Source organism: Siphateles boraxobius, unplaced genomic scaffold (assembly GCF_051911475.1).
Source record: "Siphateles boraxobius isolate OS27281-9 unplaced genomic scaffold, OSU_SipBor_1 25, whole genome shotgun sequence".
Lineage (NCBI taxonomy): Eukaryota > Metazoa > Chordata > Actinopteri > Cypriniformes > Leuciscidae > Siphateles > Siphateles boraxobius.
Window position 1 is genome coordinate 12,355,898 of NW_027508866.1, and position 18,552 is coordinate 12,374,449.

The 18,552-nt window shown below is 39.5% G+C and overlaps 1 protein-coding gene across 7 annotated transcripts in view; it reads left to right on the forward strand.

The window, feature by feature from the left end:
• tiam1a (TIAM Rac1 associated GEF 1a) overlaps positions 1-18,552 on the forward strand; it is a 74,079-nt gene that overhangs the window by 32,915 nt on the left and 22,612 nt on the right. For 3 of the 7 annotated variants that reach the window (XM_077242664.1, XM_077242665.1, XM_077242663.1), the window contains 9 exons: positions 7,327-7,419; positions 8,573-9,512; positions 10,295-10,775; positions 11,474-11,646; positions 12,338-12,562; positions 13,644-13,829; positions 15,276-15,422; positions 15,691-15,765; positions 17,263-17,436. In XM_077242664.1, the coding sequence (XP_077098779.1) occupies positions 8,583-9,512; positions 10,295-10,775; positions 11,474-11,646; positions 12,338-12,562; positions 13,644-13,829; positions 15,276-15,422; positions 15,691-15,765; positions 17,263-17,436 (2,391 nt within the window). In that variant the 5' untranslated portion in view covers positions 7,327-7,419; positions 8,573-8,582. The remainder of the gene's footprint in view (positions 1-7,326; positions 7,420-8,572; positions 9,513-10,294; positions 10,776-11,473; positions 11,647-12,337; positions 12,563-13,643; positions 13,830-15,275; positions 15,423-15,690; positions 15,766-17,262; positions 17,437-18,552) is intronic. The other 4 variants (XM_077242667.1, XM_077242668.1, XM_077242669.1 and 1 more) reach the window with 4 other exon arrangements.

Sequence of the window (18,552 nt, forward strand, 5' to 3'; positions counted from 1 at the left end):
TTAACACGTCTGCAAAGGCTTAGATAACACGGCATTCCAGGTCATGGTGCGTTATTGAACAAAAGAGAGGAAACTGGTCTGGTGGTCCCAGAGGAAGTAACCACAATCCTTCTCCACTTTGACCGGTGGCAAACAGATTGCCAATAAAGTCGCATTATAGATTAAAAGCTATGAACAAATTGGCCTTCTTATAGTATTTTTAGCACTAGCACTACTCACTACAGGATGTTAAGTGTGAAAAATGAGTCACAATTTTAGTTTGGCCATATTTGTTCATGTGCTAATAGAAAAAGCAACTGAATACGAACATAAATGATGATGATAACGCCACACTAAAAACCAAGACAGGCAATCTCGGGTTGATGGGGGGTCAGACACACCGGTGGTCTGCGTTTAAAGCATCATCCACTCATTACCGGCTCATTGAGCTCTGCCGAACACAGGCACGGTCAGGAGCCCGGAGACATGAGGGAGGAGTCCTGTCACTTCATTTGGATTAATGGACAGTTAATATCTCCTGTCCTTTGAAGATCTTCAGAACTAGTCTTAAGGAAATGGTCACCCATGCTGTTAGGCTGTGGATATGATAGGACTTCCTTTTGTCTCTCACTGGAGAAACATTTAACAGTTTTTGTAGTTGGACATGAATGATTGAGCTATTGTAGTTTAAATATGAGGTGTGTTCTTAAAATAAGGAAAAAAGGGTTTATTTTGGCTGGGCTTTGTGACACTGTTATGGATAGGACAGAGGTGACAGGAAAGAATGAGGAGCGTAGGGGGGATGGGATCGGGAAATGACCCCCGCAGGACCCTGTTGGGCTGGCCATAAGACATGCTTTCAGAATTTAGTCATTTTTATCAGTGAAAACGTTTCAATTTTGTTTATATTTGTTATGTTTATATTAAATTACTCTACTATATTTTTTAATACAGTAAAATATTGATAAATATACATTTATATACTCTATAACATATATTACTAGTATTTGTTAATCAACATTATTTTCCTGTTAATAAAATGGACCCTTGTTACAAAAAAAGAGTTCATGTTACAAAATAAACTAAACTAAGCTAAAAAATAAAATAAAATAAAGATGAGAATAGATTAAAATAGAAATGAATATCCCATGAATTTTACTTGAAAGATTATCATGTGGCTTTTTTTTTTTTACTGAGGCACTAACACATTTCACAATTTTTACAAATTTGTGATATCATTTTAAAATAAAAGGTTAAATCTTAGGTTAGAGTCCAATCCTTACTATTAACTAAGTATTATCTAGGACTTTTACCTCAATAAACTCATAATTACTGCTTATTAATAGTAAGGTATTAAGGTATTGGGTATAGGATTAAGGGATGTAGAATATGGTCGTGCAGGATAAGGCATTGCTTTATAAGTACTAATAAAATATGCATGCTAATAAGCAACTAGTTAGTGAGGAATTGGACCGGAGGAGTTACCAAAAAAATTATATATAGTAAAACTTTAGATAAACATGATCAAAGCATGTTATGTGGTCAGTATTTTCATGTTCCATTGATGTGAATCTTTATAGCTGCTTGTTTTTCTACCTCCTTCCTTGGAAAAAGATGATGTTAATCTTCCCATCCTGGTGTGCATAACGTTTTCATGCAGTTATCTGTCATACGAGTAACAAAAACATGTGAATACTTCAGTACCTGTGGTGATAAGCTTCTTGTGAAGTCTCCTCTTTAAACTCTTAACCTCTCTCACTGTCGGTCTCTCTCTTGTTCTCTGTCACTCCCTCTTATTTTCCATTATTCCCAAGGGCGTTTCATTACAGCTTTCAAGTCCCTCTCATCTCAAGCTAAGTTGGTCATTCCTGGTCGGGAATCAATGGAAGAATGTGAGAAATGGGGAGATTCGCCTGTGGGCAGGGTGGGTTTCAGTGGGTTCAGGGCTTAGGGTATTGTTAAAAGGGACATGCACCAATTAGCAATGAATGTAGATGGACTATTAAAGGGATCTTAAATTAGTTTCACAGGCACAAGAAAAAGGTCAACACTGTTGCAGTGGGAATGGATTTATAGAGCTAACACACTCTATGAGATTTTCACCATCAGCACTGTTTGGAAAATGAACTGCTGGGTTTTCACCTCAAGTTCAGTTCAGCACTTTTATAGTAAAATATTTCTTAGGTGTGTTGGCTAAGCAGAATTAAACTTGTAATGAAGCGAAAAAAGAGCAGAGGGGAAGAAAGAGAATGTTTTTCCCTTGTTCAAACAAGGTGGTTGATGAATAAAAGAGAAAGAATAAAAGAAGTGAGCCTATTGATCACACCAAACAAAAGGAAAAGAAAAAAGATGTCAGGGCAGACAGAGAGAGAACTTGAGGGAGGGAGCCATTATTATCTGATACCTGAGAAGTTTTGTGCTTGTGCGTGTGCGCTTATGCGTGTGTTTGTGTTTGTGTGTGTGTGTGTGTGTGTGTGTGAGTGTGTGTGTGTGTGTGTGTGGTGTGGGGGGTTGGTTGGCTGTTGGAGGGAAGTGTGTCTGGGTGGGGACTGTTAAAAGTGTAAAATATTTGGTGGCCGTTGTGGCAGGGAGTTCAACAAACAAGTTGTTTTCTTTTCTATTGCAAGTCAGTCTGAAGAGACAGTGAATGTAAATGTAAACAGAAACCAGTTCATTATTATGAAAGTGACATTGTATACTATTTTGTTATTGACTCTACTCATGATTCCATGGCAACATTTACACAGAATCTGTGACAAAGTTCTGCTGAAACATTTTCAGATTTTTGCTGAATTCTAGTGTCCCATAATTAATCATAATTTTCTGATAATCACATACTGTTGTTATTGATAGTATCAACTAATGGGTGAAACAAAAAAAACATACTTCAGTGTCACATCATCTTCCAGAATTAATTATAATATGTTGATTTGGTGCCCAAGTAATATTTATTTGTATTATCAATATAATAGAGATGTGCTACTTAATATTTTTGTGATGAATAAAAATCTCAAAAGAACAACATCAACAGCAATCAAAACTTTTGATCAATTTAATGTAAAAAAGTTTTCATTTATAAAAAAAAAAAATCAAAACCCAATCTTTTTTTATTATTATTATTGAATTTATACTCATAATATGCAAAAAGGCTCACAGAGAGTTCAGTGTACCGTTTTGAGTTCAAAATGACTTATGATCTGATTCTTTAAAGTGGATAATTCAAAAGAACAGATTCGTTAAAACAGCACGGAAAAAAAAGCACGGAAAAAATCTATGAATTTCTGGGCACAAAACGGCATGATCTTTCGGAAACTAATGTCCAAATAACGTTACAGCATTTTTCACCAAACTGTTTTATTTTTATATCATTAATACAAAATGATATCGTATATATTTGATACTATATCTCAGCACTATCTATGAGGTAATCTGTCAGTAGAGACCGACAAACACAGTGTTGGCAGTGATTATGCTTGTGTCTTTGTCTGCGCTCTCTCAATTATACTAATAAGAGTAGATTGTGCACATGCAAAATTATAGATTCCATCTGACTGAACAATGGAGCATTTCTAATCCAGTCTCTCCTGTGCTCACTCTCTCTGTCTGGGTGTGCAGTTAAAAGCCCCGTAGTCTTCCTCAACTCAGTGCAGCAGTGCTGGGCTTTGGGGAGATTTTAAACCTTGCTCTTTGCCTCAGGCCTTAAAGACCAGCAGCAGAAACAAAACACTATGTATTGGACTAATGGGAGCAGGTTTATGGAACGAGAATAATGCATTTGTGTTTTGCTTCCCCCTCACTTACAGCAGTCATCACTCCTCGCTTTTATTTGTCTAGTGAACATCTATCTTCTCTTCCATCATAAATGATGAGCATCCAAGTGCTTTTTTATATTTATATTATAATATCTGATTGAGTTAAGTTTGCAGACTTATCAGAGTCTATTTGCGGGTGCAATTTTGCAGTAGTTCTTCTCAAGCAGGCCTGTCTGTGCTTTATAATGTGATAAATGGAGAAATTTCAGATGATTATACTTCAGGAATGATATGTTCGCTCCATTTTTTAATTTAGTATCGAAGAACATTATTCATTTCACACCCCCTATATCCGTTTGCTCAGTTTTGAGAGAGCTAAGTAAAGTGAAGTTACTGAGCGCTACAGAACTATGAAGAGTTTTACTAGCCACTCTTATCTCTATATTCCTTATGAAGAATTTTTAAAAGATTGAGAGTGTTTTGTGCTACCTGTAGGGATGTGTTAATGTGAACTAGCTGGAGGAAGCTAAAGAAAGCAAAGTTTGAAATCTCGCTTTTTAACACTAGACTCGTGCTGGTGATCTATTTCACAGCCGCTCTTTTTGCTCAAACAAAAGATTATCTGAGAGAGGGAACGGGATGTTCAGTAGAGTCAGTCCGTTTCATTATTCCATTACAATGCACACCCTCCTCACGGCCAAACATTGGCTTCATTCTGCAGATGGGACTGGGGGGGGAGAAAACATTCACCGGGGGGGGGGGGGGGGGGGGGGAATGGGTACGAGAAAGAAAGAAAGGATGACATTAAGAAATGTGACATGAAAAGAGGAAAGACAAAATGTGATGTTAAAGACAAAGAAGGAAGGAAAAAATACTAACAGGTTGAAAGATAGATAGACAGACAGACAAAAAAGAGAATAAGCAGTGTGGAGGCTGAGAGAAGATCAGAGTGTGTGTGTGTGTGTGTGTGTGTGTGTGTGTGTATGTGTGTGTGTGTGTGTGTGTGTGTGTGTGTGTGTGTGTGTGTGTGTGTGTGTGTGTGTGTGTGTGTGTGTGTGTGTGTGTGTGTGTGTGGTTTAATAACGGAGCTCAGGCTAGCACATCCTTCACAGTGAGGGAAGTGAAGTGGAGGAGGTGTCCTCCTAAGTGCCTGTGATTAAACATTCACAGTGAGACTATACAAGGCTCAGCAGGCTATTCCACCACCATACACCCTTCCTCCATCCTCTCCACCTGCTTCTACCCTGCAGGAGACGTCCTGCTCCAAGATGACAAAAACACATTCACAAACAACAAGAATATAAATATATATATATATATATATATATATATATATATATATATATATATATATATATACTGTATATATATATATATGAGCTTCATAACTCAGATTTTTACATATAGCGATCAACATTTTGCGTTTGCGTTAGCTTGGGGTCTGTTATCGTCATGCTGAGATTTATCACACTTTATTATTGCTGAATCCGAGTATCATGTAGGTGAGAAGTAGGAGGGAAGGAGAGAGTGGGCAGAAGGTCACTCGGTTCATTCGCTGACTCACGTTTGCCGCTCTGCTCAGCGGGATCACAGTTTCTCTCATCGATTTTCGCTAACCTTTTGGTTATGACTGCAATGACATTTTAACTGTAGATCCCCGCTGAGATATTCCATCTTGAGAATATTTCGAAGCAGAAGATTTGATATTTAATGCGATCGGATCAGATGGTAACAGATCTGTGTTTGATTAGCACACATATGTTTATATACTGTCACAGCTCACATTAAGAAGGGAAACAGTGGAAAGTCCCTTTAAGGCAATTTGGCGGCCATCTTGAGCATATTTCGAGTCATTTGCATACAGCTTATATTCTCGAAAGACTGCAGTCTACAAAAAAAGTTAATAGTGCACTCATATAAGAAAGATTGTATTTATGAGTTGAACACACATGAATACCACCACAATGTCCTAATTACAAGTTTGAGGCATGTCAGTGAAAAAAATATGGCGAACACAATGGATGCATCTATAGTTGATGGTAAATAGGTTGAAAAGTATGAAATTACTATTTTAACAATCAAACTAGTTAAGTTGTTAGTATTGTACAATTACAATAGAATATATAACAATTCTATTTACAGCACCTTCATACATAATAAAAACATAAAAAGGAAAAACACGCCTGATACACATTCTTTATTCAACGTTTAATAGAAGTAGTATATATTTATTTATTTATTTGTTTATTTATTTATTAGAAAAAAGTGTATCATCATCTTGCTCTGACCAAAGTGACTTGAACGCGCCTAATTACGAATTCCCAATAGCATGAAATGGGAACTCAAAATGTTTTTAAAAAAATATCTATACTGGGTAATCAGAAATCGGAATACTACTGGAGATGCTTTTTTCACATCCGAGTTTGGTCCTCTATTCCACACCCCAGTAAACTTCACATTTGAATTGCTGATATAAAAGACTAAATATCTTGTGGAGGATGAATCTAATGGTAGTAGTATGAAGGAGGGGACATGGAAAGGAAGGAGGAGCAGAGATATAGAAGGGGAGGGCAGAGCTGCAAAAAAGTGAAATGCAGTGAAAAATGGGGTCAACTCTAGTTTATGTAAGTCTACAGCAAGGTTGAGTAGACTTACTGCAGTGCAGAGTTTTTCTATCACTTCTCTGATGTACACGAACAAACGCATACACCAGACTGTCGTCCTGAGGATAGAGTGCGTCAGATGGGTCTCTATCTCTCACGTTATTGGCCTTAAGGTCTCGTTGATCCAGAGAAATACACACTGACCTCAACAAACGCATTCACACACACGCTTCTGTTACGCACACTGTTTGTATCACAAACCCTCTGGCAGCGAGAAACAACACAGGCACATAAGAAGACACTACATTTTTACAGTAAAAACAAGATTTGTGCGGTCCTTACCAATGTTAACTCGCCAGCACAATACTAGGGTGTTTTGGTTGGCTGCTAAGGTGATCTAAAGGGGGTTGCTATTTTCTGAACCAAGTCAAAAGAGCCCATCCCAAGTCTCAATGATATTTTGGCTTCTAGATATGGCTTGAGTACCTCCTATATAAGTTTAAATGGATCCAATATGCAAATTTTACTCTTTATCTTTTCTTTATCCTCTTCCTCTATTTCTATCCCCTGGTTACTGGAGCAGTGACCGTGTCATTCTGAAGCTAATTCGTAAAATGCAGCGTGTAGTCTGAACCTTCTCATATTGAATCTTCTAATATTTATACCTGCTGCAGTATGGAGATGAGGCTTTCTCTCTGCTCTTCTCTCTGGATTAGTAGAAATTAGGTCAGATTGGCATTGAAGAACATATAACTGGGTTCAGCTTTAAGACTACTGCTGGGTAGCCTTGATCTTCTGACGTAATTACTGTATTGTTGGCTTCTTAAGGAACTGAGACGAATCAGAAAATTCTTCCTCTTGTGCAGCAGGGAAGGTGTGTGAATGTTGTATAAGTGGTCTTATTTATGAACAGAAATCCAAACTATTCTTGTGTCTGAACTTAATCTTCCTCTGTTCCTTTGTTTAAAATGAGTGTTATATTTCTTTTTCAGGGAAAACTGCTGTAGGGCTGATCAGGACCATGAGGTCAATAAATAAGAGCATTGCCGTCTGGAAATGCTTCTGATCCACTGTTTCTGCCTCAGGTACTGTTGCTGATCTTATATATATATATAAGATGTCATGTGCTAACACAATAGAATTGTGTTTTTTAGGCAGCTCAAAACCTATAAGCTGCCTTGCTGCCAATTGCAGCAATTAAGTTCAACAAAGTTTGCTATTAGCATGTAAATTGCATAAAAACACACACAGATATTGGGTAAAATGTTACATTTTATTTACTTTCCGAAGTATAAATTGAATAAAATAATTAAACATGTAGGTTTATAATTAACATTTCTTCCGCCTAGCTAGCCCAACATCTTGAATTTAGTTTTTCCCGAAGCTTGTCACAATGGGAATTGGAATGGGAACATTATGGGACTGGCTATAATTGCTTGTGCAAACTAGGTATCACAAGCAATTATGAGGCAGCATTATTAACTTACCTTCTCGGATAGCCTTCGTGTTGGGAGTGTGTCTATGATGCCTTAAAATGCTGCTTCTATAAGTTTTTGAACAGATAAATATCTCTCATGATTATTCTCCTACAATTATTTTTTACATACCAAAGTGATTCCATAAAAAAAAAATCCTTAAAAGGTAAGAAATTGATTCTTATAACTAATTCCTTTTTCTTTCTTAGAACTAATTTATCTGAATTTTACCCTAATTGAACCGTTCCAACAATTTCAAGAGGTTGTAACCGAGAAACACATTGCGTGAACTCTCTAATGGAGGTCATTTTAAAAATCCACTGATGTTCTCAACACAGGGGGTTGAGAGGTTTCACATCCCACTCCTTCGCTCACTCTCTTGTGTCTTTGTGTGCGTCAGAGATATTTCTGGTGTTAGATTCTGATCACATGCAATTCAGCTCTCACTTTTAGAGGTGGTATTTAGAGACTGAATTTCTGTTCTGTAGGTACATCCTCTTTCATTATGTTGCTTTCTCTTTCGCAGCTGTAATAGTTCTTAAAACGTACCGCCTTACATAGGAGTTGGATCTAGTAGGTATGCTGCTTTAGAGCTGCCGTGACTCTTTTATGGTCTCTAGATAGCATCTTAAGAAGAATGTGATGTTTGCCTATCTTTGAAATGTCACAGGCATACAGACATCTTGCTAGTGTTTGGTGGGTCTTAACTTCATCTGTAGGTAGTGACATGTCCTATATCTAACCCATGTTGTGTCTTTCACAGACGTTAAACCATGGGAAATGTGGAGAGCCAAAATGGAGGCCAGACCTACTACAGTGAGGGGCAGAGCCACCTCTCACGAAAGCACACGTCCCGATCACTTCGCATCTCTAACAAGCAGTCTCGACGATCGCGTCATGCCTCAACCAGCAAGGCTGAACACCGCAACTCTGAGACCAGCACTAAATCTAGCAGCACCCCTTCCATCCCACAGTCCTTAAGTGAAAATGGCCTGGAACCCTTCAATGAGACAGATGCTTTGGAGGGCTTTGGGGGCACCATTTGGGTGGACCGGATGGCCATGAACTTGCGGCCGATGTCCTTCCACAACAACTTGGCGGATCCCACCACCACGCCTGGCTCCGAAGATGGAGTTGAGATGGACACAGTGGTGCCAGACGGTTGTGATGATGATGTACTTTTCACAGGTGAGGACACATACCTGCAGAGGACCAGAGACGGTCCTCGGGAAGGTGGCAGCTTCAAGAAGAAGCGCTCCAAATCTGCAGACATGTGGAGAGAGGATTCCATGGAGTTCTCCATGTCGGATCTAAGCCAAGAGCATCTGACAAGCACAGAGGAGATTATAGGGACAAATGAGGATGAGGACAAAAGCTTTGCCAACTGTGGAGGACGGCGTCGCACCTCCAGCCCACGGACTCTCGAGACTCACTCAGGAGAGAGAGCCAACTCTTTAGATGAACTTTGCACACAGAGGTTACCTCTTCGTGGCTCCCACCATCTCTATAATGGTCACAATCCTGAGAGGACGGAGGGAAACGCAAAGAATGGCGAGATCTTGTCTCCTGCGGAGGAGGAAGGGAACGGATATGGAGCGTACACTCTTCCTTGTCGTCGTTCTCACTGCCTGTCTGAAGGACTGTCCAATCATCAGGCTACCATCTGCTCACGTATGCAGGGACGGCGTGCGCAAACAACACATGTAAGTTATTCCTCTGACAAATGTTTTTTTCACATCCTCTCAAAATAAAGACTGTTATAAATCATGTGCACTTTGCATACTTCCATACCTGCCAAGTAGTGTCGTCCATTTATTTAGAACCTTGTTGCTAAAGTGCAACAATCAAGAACTGAATAAAGAGCTTATTGGATTCTCTGAGGACATTTTTTTATATAACTTTCAGGTCTAGTAAAATGTGAAAGATAAAAACCCTTCAGAATCTTTAAAATCAAATTCTGATTTTGACTTTCATATTTGGTCATATTTGATTTGATCTGAACTGTCTTTGCTTGTCAAAGAGCTTCCAATTTTGAAAGGTCTCAGGGGACACTTCAAACACAACTTTCATTTTCAAACCTTTGGCAGCTACTTTGGACAGCAGTGTTTTTAAAACAATAAATAAATAATATACCTGGGTGGAACTGCAGTGTTTCTGTGTTATCAAAGGGCCAACAAAAGCTGCCCCTTCTCCTTAGAATGTCTTCCTCTTTCTGTTCCTCTTTCGTGCACTGGTGAACAAGTTGAGAACAAGTACAGATTACATTAGTCTCTTCCTTTGTGTATGTCAAAAGAGGAAAGAAAGAAGAGCCGTTTAGCAGCTCGATGGAAGTTAGTTTCCATTACAATTTCTATGAATTGTCTAACTATTATTTGGGATAAATTTCTGAGAAGGAATTCTTGTTTGGAGGATGTCCCATATGAAGTACTGTCACCGTAGAGGGAGAGTCATCTTTTATCTGGATTAACCTGGTCTGTGTGTGTAGGATATCACAGCTTGTGAGGGCAGCGAGTATGGAGACAGTGGTATTGACGGTGGTGCAGCTGAGATCGAGCGCTCCTCGCGCCGTTGCAAGGCCATGTCTGCGTCCTTCTCTGTCTACTCCACTGCTAGCGGAAGCATCTTCGCGGGAAGCGACAGTGGCAGTAGCAGCGGAGGTGGAGGAGACCGTGAACGTCAAGCTGGTGGAGATCAAGGCGTGTACGAGAACTTTCGTCACGAGCTGGACTTGAACTCCAGACAGACGCGGGAATGCCTCGAGGAAGCCGGTTCGGCTGCCAGCGATGAAAGGAGCAGTGGAACGCTAAGCTCCGTTTACCCCTCAGACATTCTACTTAGCACGGTGCAGGGCACTGTGCGGAAGGCCGGCATACTGGCTGTGAAGAACTTCTTAGTGCACAAAAAGAATAAGAGGGTGGAGTCAGCAGCAAAAAGGAAGTGGAAGCAGTACTGGGTGTCACTCAAAGGTGAGATACAAGCTATGTTTAGAATAGAATATTGCTCTTACTATCTCTGCAGTATATTGTGTATACTGTGCATTGTACAGCTGGATGTCCTCCTACATTTGATCAAATGTACAGTATACAACAGAGCGCACTTCACTGGGTATTCTGTCCCACAATACAAATCGTTCTACTTGATCTTTTCTTTTTAAACTCGTTGACCCTGCTTCAGTTATTAAATATCCTGCACTTGCTATTTCACATCGGGCTTATTACAACAAACCCTAATACTTTTATTTTCTAACTCTGAGCTTTTGATTCTTGCTGTTTGATGTTTGTACCTTTACCATGACTTTTCAATAACAATATAATTTAATGTTCAGAGAAATTTCTTTCAGCAGTTGCTATTGTAAATAAACACAAAATAGTATACTATACATTACTGATCATCCTTTGTGTCAGAACCATAATCAAGTTATATAAAGAGTTTTCTACAAACCTTTTGCCATCAATTAAATCTAATGCAGCTCGTCCCATACGCTTCAAATATAATTATCACCGACAACATCCTTTGCACAGCTGTTCATCTTCTTATGATGACAATTGTGGGGAGCAAATAATCACCCCAGTTCTGCTTCATGTAGATGAATCAAGATCCTGAAACTTGTATTACATTTCCAGTCACATATTTTATGATCTTCCTTCTCAACTTATTCTCCCAGGATGCACTCTGTTTTTCTACGAAACGGATGGACGTTCAGGGATTGACCACAACAGCATTCACAAACATGCAGTCTGGGTGGAGAACAGCATTGTCCAGGCTGTACCAGAACATCCCAAGAAAGACTTTGTGTTTTGTCTGAGCAATGCACTGGGAGACGCCTTTCTATTCCAGGTAAGTCTGGAAAAATCTCAAAAGACTAATATTAATGTGATTCCAGTTACTTTTAAAATCTTGAATTTTTCAGGGTAGCATTTGAAACCCTTGGCGAGCTTTCTGTCCATACATTTATGATTTATAGAATTGTACGACTTCAATACACATGGTCCACTGTTTCATTCAAAACTGCTGAATGACATTTCTAAATTTCTGTAGATCTCAGTGGCATTTTATTCCATGACAGGTGACAGCATCCTACTTACCATGTGACATTCTTAAAGGTTAAGTAGTCGGGCTTGACAGTCAAATCTATGTGACTGTCATTTGGTTATTAATATAATTTTTTTAGCACTGAAAGTATCTTGTTGTTTCAGGAGAGCCACGGCCGTGGACTTCTTTTAAAATAAAGATTCCTACTTTCTTCTCTGTGAACTTTAATCTACTGAAGTCTCTTTAGAAAAAGAACATGCCTAAAGATATATTTTATATTCACTTTTAAAGTGTTCTCATGTTTTACTCCCCTTTGTACATGTAAAGTGAGAGTTGCAATATTTTACGCTTGTTTTATGCGATAAAATCATGATGTCAATAGTGATGTATAACCATATATATCTGGAATTTTTAGATACTGTTTTCCCCATTGTAGGCAAAATGCCAGTGGGCTTCCTATAGTGAGGATGTAATGGTCTGATCTGCTTCATTTTAGACATCAGGTCAAACAGAGCTGGAAAACTGGATAACCGCCATCCACTCAGCCTGCGCTGCGGTCGTCGCCCGTCAGCACCACCGCGAGGACACGGTACGATTGTTGCGTTCTGAGATCAAGAAGCTTGAACAGAAGATCGACATGGATGAGAAAATGAAGAAGATGGGTGAAATGCAGCTCTCTGCCGTCACTGATGGGAAGAAGAGGAAGACTATCCTGGAGCAGGTATGCACAGGCCACATATGCAAATTTAAAAGAAATATCAAACTCATGCCATTGGTTGAGCCAGTTAATAAAAATCTTTAAACATTAAATAAAATTAAAGCTTCACCTTAAAACTCTTACCCTTGGTTTCACAGACAGGGCTTAGATCAAGTCAGGAGTAGACATTGGTTAAAATAGGACATTTAAGTAGCTTTTTATTACCATGTCTTAGAAAATACATTACTGGTGTGCATCTTGAGACAAAACAAGGGCACTGACATTTTTTAAGATATGTCAGTAGGCGTCGCTTTCAGTTAAAACAGCTCAAACATGCATTTTAGTCTGGGACAAGGCTTAAAGGTACAGTAAGCAATTTCTGAGAAACGCTGTTGAAAGAAGATCGGACTGAGCACCAAAACACACTTGTAGCCAATCAGCAGTAAGGGCGTGTCCACTCATGAGAAGGGAGTTGTGTGTGCTGCATAGCGTGTTTGTGAATTTGGGGGCGGAGCTATCAATGTAGGGGTGTGATCCTTTTGGGTAGAGGCGTGTTTACTTTGGTGAAAGTATCAATTTAAAGTATCAACAGTGATTCTCAGAAATCGCTTGCTACACCTTTAAGCCTTGTCTGTGAAACCGGGCATTAATGCGGGTTTACTTTATTAACTAGCACACAAAGATTTGGTGTTTTTGTGATGCTACTGTATATTTGTGCGAGTATCTTATTGTTTTTTTATGTGGCTTCTAAACTAATCTCTGACTGACATGTGATTTGATTTTACTTACATAAAAGATGAGTGTGTAAATGCGTGTCTATTCACTTATTTGTGATGTACTTGTCTGTTGGTGTGGAGGTTTGCATACTCCTCCATGGTCTCTGAATAGACTCAGGTCATGCTGGCTTGGAGGAGGCCTGCTGACTAATGATTTATCCCAGCATCCACCTCCAGTAAACAAAACCCTATTAAAAACACTGCCCACACTCTAATAGTCAGCAGCTTAAGGGCATCAGTGTGCGAATGCAGAAAATATAAAGTGCAGAGCATTATAAAGTACTAATAAAGTTTAAAAAAAACTTAAATCTTTCTTTCCTTTTGTTCAGATATTCCTCTGGGAGCAGAATTTGGAGCAGTTTCATATGGACATGTTCCGGTATCGCTGTTACCTGTCCAGCCTGCAGGGCGGCGAGCTTCCAAATCCAAAACGCCTACTTGCTGTTGCTTCCCGCCCCACCAAATTGTCTATGGGTCGTCTTGGCATTTTTTCAGTATCATCCTTTCATGCCCTGGTAGGAAATGCACACATACAAACCTCCATGCTCAAAACACCAAAACACACTCAGTATCAGTGCATAATTCTCTCTTTCTCTCTGTTTCACACACGTCTTTTCTCATTCACACGTTTACTTAACATCCTCTTAATTTTAATCCACTCCACAAGAGCCCAGTGAGCTCTGAGCTGCCTGCCAGCCTGTTCTTGGCCTAAGTCTTTACAGAAACTGCATAACAAAACAGGCTGTCATCATCGTGTTTTTGTCATTCCTGTGGTTCAGCAGAGAACGTACAGAATGGCGTAACATGCAGCTGTATGACCGCCTCACCTCAGGCATCACAGTGTGGTGTAGAAAAGCAACTCCCATTTTATTGCGTAACTCATTGAGTTCCTTGTAAATGAAACCAAATGTGACAGAAAATCCTTGACTTTTTAAATAATGAAAAAGGGAGAAGTTTTTGTATTTTCCCCTTAAAAGCTTGTTTTTTTAAAAGCATCATCTCTAATCACTGCCTTAAACCTTAAATGTATTTATACAATTTCCTTTCTTGTTTCTTCTCTATTATAAAGCAAGCCACGGGGTTTTGACTTTAGACACTGTACTGCAGATGAAGAACTACCAAGGTTTTATGCTTATGGGAAATCCTCCATACAGACTGATTACTGAGGAAATCCTTTATGGCTTCTGTGGCACTAACGTTTATTATCCCAGAAATGTGGTTTTGTGTCGGGGTGTGTGAATAGGACAGCTCCACACCATGGCAGTTTATGTGTGTACTTCTTCTGAAATGAGTCATGGTGTCAGATTTTTTCCCATCACTGATCTTTATTTGAAGCCTAAAGGCAAAGGGATGTTTTTTTCCCCTCTCTTTCTTGATATTTTCTCACAGTGTCACTGAGGCTGTTTGAAATCAATGAAGGCTAAAACATTTAGGTAGAGTAAAGGCCTGTTCATACCAAGAATGATAATTATAAAAATAACTATTTTAGCATCCACACCAACTGACATTAACATTCTGTTTATTACAGGCATGAAACTGCAGTTATGTTGTCTGCCGCTCGAGCTCTGTAAAGTTGGGAGGATTCTGACTGACTGATTATTAAAACTGTATAGTTATTGTTCTTGGTGTGAACAACCATCAAGAGTTATTTCCTATAAATAAAACATTTGTGTGTTGTTTAAAAGTTTGATACTAATTGTAGATCTCACTAATCATGGGATTGGTGAAACATTTAAAGGATTAGTCCACACACAAAAAAAACTTATTTACACAAAAGGAGACATTTTGAATAATGTTTACGCTGCATTTTCCCATACATTCACATTATTTTTTGGGGTGATCTGCCCCTTTAAAGATTTACTCCATAGCAACAAATGCTAAATGTTTTAAAACTACCATCACATGTGCTTGATACTCTTAGATGTTTATTGCCTTTCTGTCTGCGTGTTTGTGTTGCACAGGTGGCAGCGAGGACGGATGGGGGAATTCGGAAACGTACCCAAGCCCTGTCTCGTTCCTCCAGTAAACGGAAGAGCCGTTTCTCCTCTCTATGGGGTCTGGACACTACCTCAAAAAAGAAAACCAAAGGCAGACCCAGCATTAAACAGGTTCACATCTGCTAGACATCTGCTACAGTCTGTTTATGGCATATTTTACATGTGCTCAATAGAACAAATCACTGTTTATTTTGCATACAATTTGCGATTGTAAGTTTGTATGTGGTATAAGTACATTCAAATACCTTCGAATCATCTCACACATTTATGGTGAGACTGAAGGTTCATGATCTTATCCTCCCTTGAAACATCCATAACATGCTATTTCGCAGATAATACTCCAAATTCGTCTCAACTAGTTGTTTTGTCTCAACCTAAGGTGTTCGTAGACGGGGAAGACCCAGTTAAGAGGAATCTCGAGCACATGATTGAGGACACTGGAAAGGAAACACTGGTGAGGATGACGAGGATCTCAGCATGCTTTACACAATTAACACTCTCAAAGAGAATACTGTCAAAGGCAGAACGCATAAGAACCGAGATGTAAATGCTGTGTGGATCTCCCAATGGGAACTGGAAAGAGCTAGAGAGAGAGTTGAGTCACCCAAGCTGGGCTGCAGGCCCTCTGAGAGAAGCGGCGGGAGGCCCAGGCTCCTCTCCCACCCGGCACGTCCATTAACAGCCAGGAGAGGAGGCAGATGGCGGGTGTTTTGGGAGGGGAGTGCATGTGTGCGAGTTGAATGAGTGACAGAATGTTGGAGTGTTTAATGTATTGTCTGCATGTGTCTGCCAGTTTGTGAGTGTGTTTAAGTCCCTCTGACCCATTTCCCGCTCTCCTTCACCATGTGTGGGCTTGCTGTCTCTCCATGATGTGGGACCACCATCGCAGCTACTCTGTGGGCAGATTGTTGAGGGGAAGGGGAGGGTGCTAGGCTGTCACCCGATAGTGTGGGATAAGCTATCTGAGCCAGGCAGCATGCCGTCACTGACAGAGGGCCAGACCCGCTGACAGACCCAAGAGCCCCCGAAAGACCCACAATGCACTTCCCAGCCGGTACACTTCAGCCCATCGATCACCCGCCAGACGTCTAACAGCGCCGTTGTCAGACAGAGGCGCTGAGTATTGCACTGGGCTTGCCTTGCACATTGCTGGGCTTGGATGCGAAGTTAATTAGTATCAGATTAGATATCATCACATTGTCTGCTGCATCGATCCAGACAGCCCTGCTTAAATGTGATAAGCCCAATTTGTGCAAATATAACCTGGAAACTGACACCTCAGTAAATCTGCATTCAGAGGTTTTGTAATATTGTCTTGTGGTAATCACCGGTCTAATGCATTTTAGTATTCATCAACATGAAATTTACGCTGTTTACTTTCTTAATACACGTTTTTGGTGTTGTTGTGCAAAAATTATCACTTATCTTCATTATTGCCGATTTTTCCTTTTGAGTCACATCATTTAAGATGTGTAGGCTATTGGTTAATGTTAACCAATCAATCCAAGCAATTCCCAATGGATGAAATCAAGTTACATCCTTCATTTTAGGATTGGGCAATATATCGGCAGTCATATCGGCATCGGTACGATAAGTAAAACAGGCCGTGTAATTGTAAAAAATTAAATATATTCCCAGGTGGTTGAAATCAAGTTCTGTCTTACTTTTTTCAGGATTGCACAATATTTCTGCAGTCATATCGGTATCAGTAAAGTCAAATAAGCCATAAAATATAGTATACTGTAATATAATATATATATAGATATCTACTGTCAGCTTGGTTATTATTTAAAAATAAAATTAATTGATGTTATTGGTAGTTTGCTTAGCAGTATGTCCCTAAATTTCTTCACTCTTAAATACATCACATTATATACATTAAATGGGTTGTGAAAACCATTTCAAGTTGACATTAAGCACATTAAAAAACTTTTTTTTTAAATTGTTTTAGCAGAAGGACCAAGAGGGTTCGGTGAAAAGCCTCCCCCAACACAAGACGGACAGTGAAGTTTGGGTGCCCGACTACCTCAGGCCGTCCTGGGTCTCTTTACCTGACGATCGACCTGTGTTGGCTATCATACAACCGGGCGAGACGGCCATGGAGGCCCTGGAGACACTGTGCAGGGTAAATGTCATGTGTACTCGCAAATAAAACTTTTCAAATCAAATAGATTACCTTGAATCCTGTCAAACTGAAGTTCCCAGAGGCAAGTAACTGGATGCTGCATCCTTATCTTATTTATTTTAACCATGCTTTCTTCTAATATAATTCCTCTCGTAGTTTCATGTTGAACAACAATGTCTCAACAGCGACATGTTTCAATGTCGCATCAGCCTATATTATTGTCGCAAAATGAGCATGTATAGCCACACCTACTTGAACGTTGCCTTAGAAATATTATACATGATTATTGAAAAAGTAGTTCACACATAATTGATTTTGTTGTCCTGCTTGTCATCTTTTGTCATGGTGTTAGCACACGTTAGCTACAGATATGTCAGCTGTGCCATTTGGTTCTTTCACAAACAAGGTCACAGTTTCACCATACAGTCATCTTGCAGCCCATCTGCAACGATGAAGAGGAAATGTAATACCTAAAACACACTTTAATATCATCAAAGCAGAGTAATCTTATGATTCATCCATGGCTAACATCTCATGTAACACATTTCCTGAAAACACGAAACTTGCCCACCCCTCCTTTGATGCTGGATTTGTTGAGAAAGTGCTAGAACTTTCCATTTCCCAAGGCAAACTGCTAAAGTGTCAGTGAATTATTTCTTCTTGCGGTTATCTTCCTGTTATCATTCTGCTGTAGTAGCTCTCTGCCTCTTTCCTTGTCTGTTTTCAGCCTCTGCCACCACGGAGTGTTTCTAGAATGCTCTTATCCACACTTCTTGTAAATATGTCTTTAAGCATTTATGTAGATAACGCACCACGTCTTATTCAAACTTGAATGCCAGTGAAGCAATCACACAACAGTTACTCTGTCCAGTATTTCAATTTATTGGTCATCTACATGCATCTCTTTAGATAGTCTGAAGCAGAGTAGCATGAAACATAAAGAAATATAAATAAATTATCCTGCGATTAAGTGGCCACACTAAATCCCAGAAATGGTTTTCTGTCAAGCCCTGAAATAAAATATTAACCAATTCACACTGGAGAACATAAAGTTAACATCCTCTGTCATGGACAATTTTTTAAAGCATTTTAAGATGGTCGTAAGTAACAGCACAG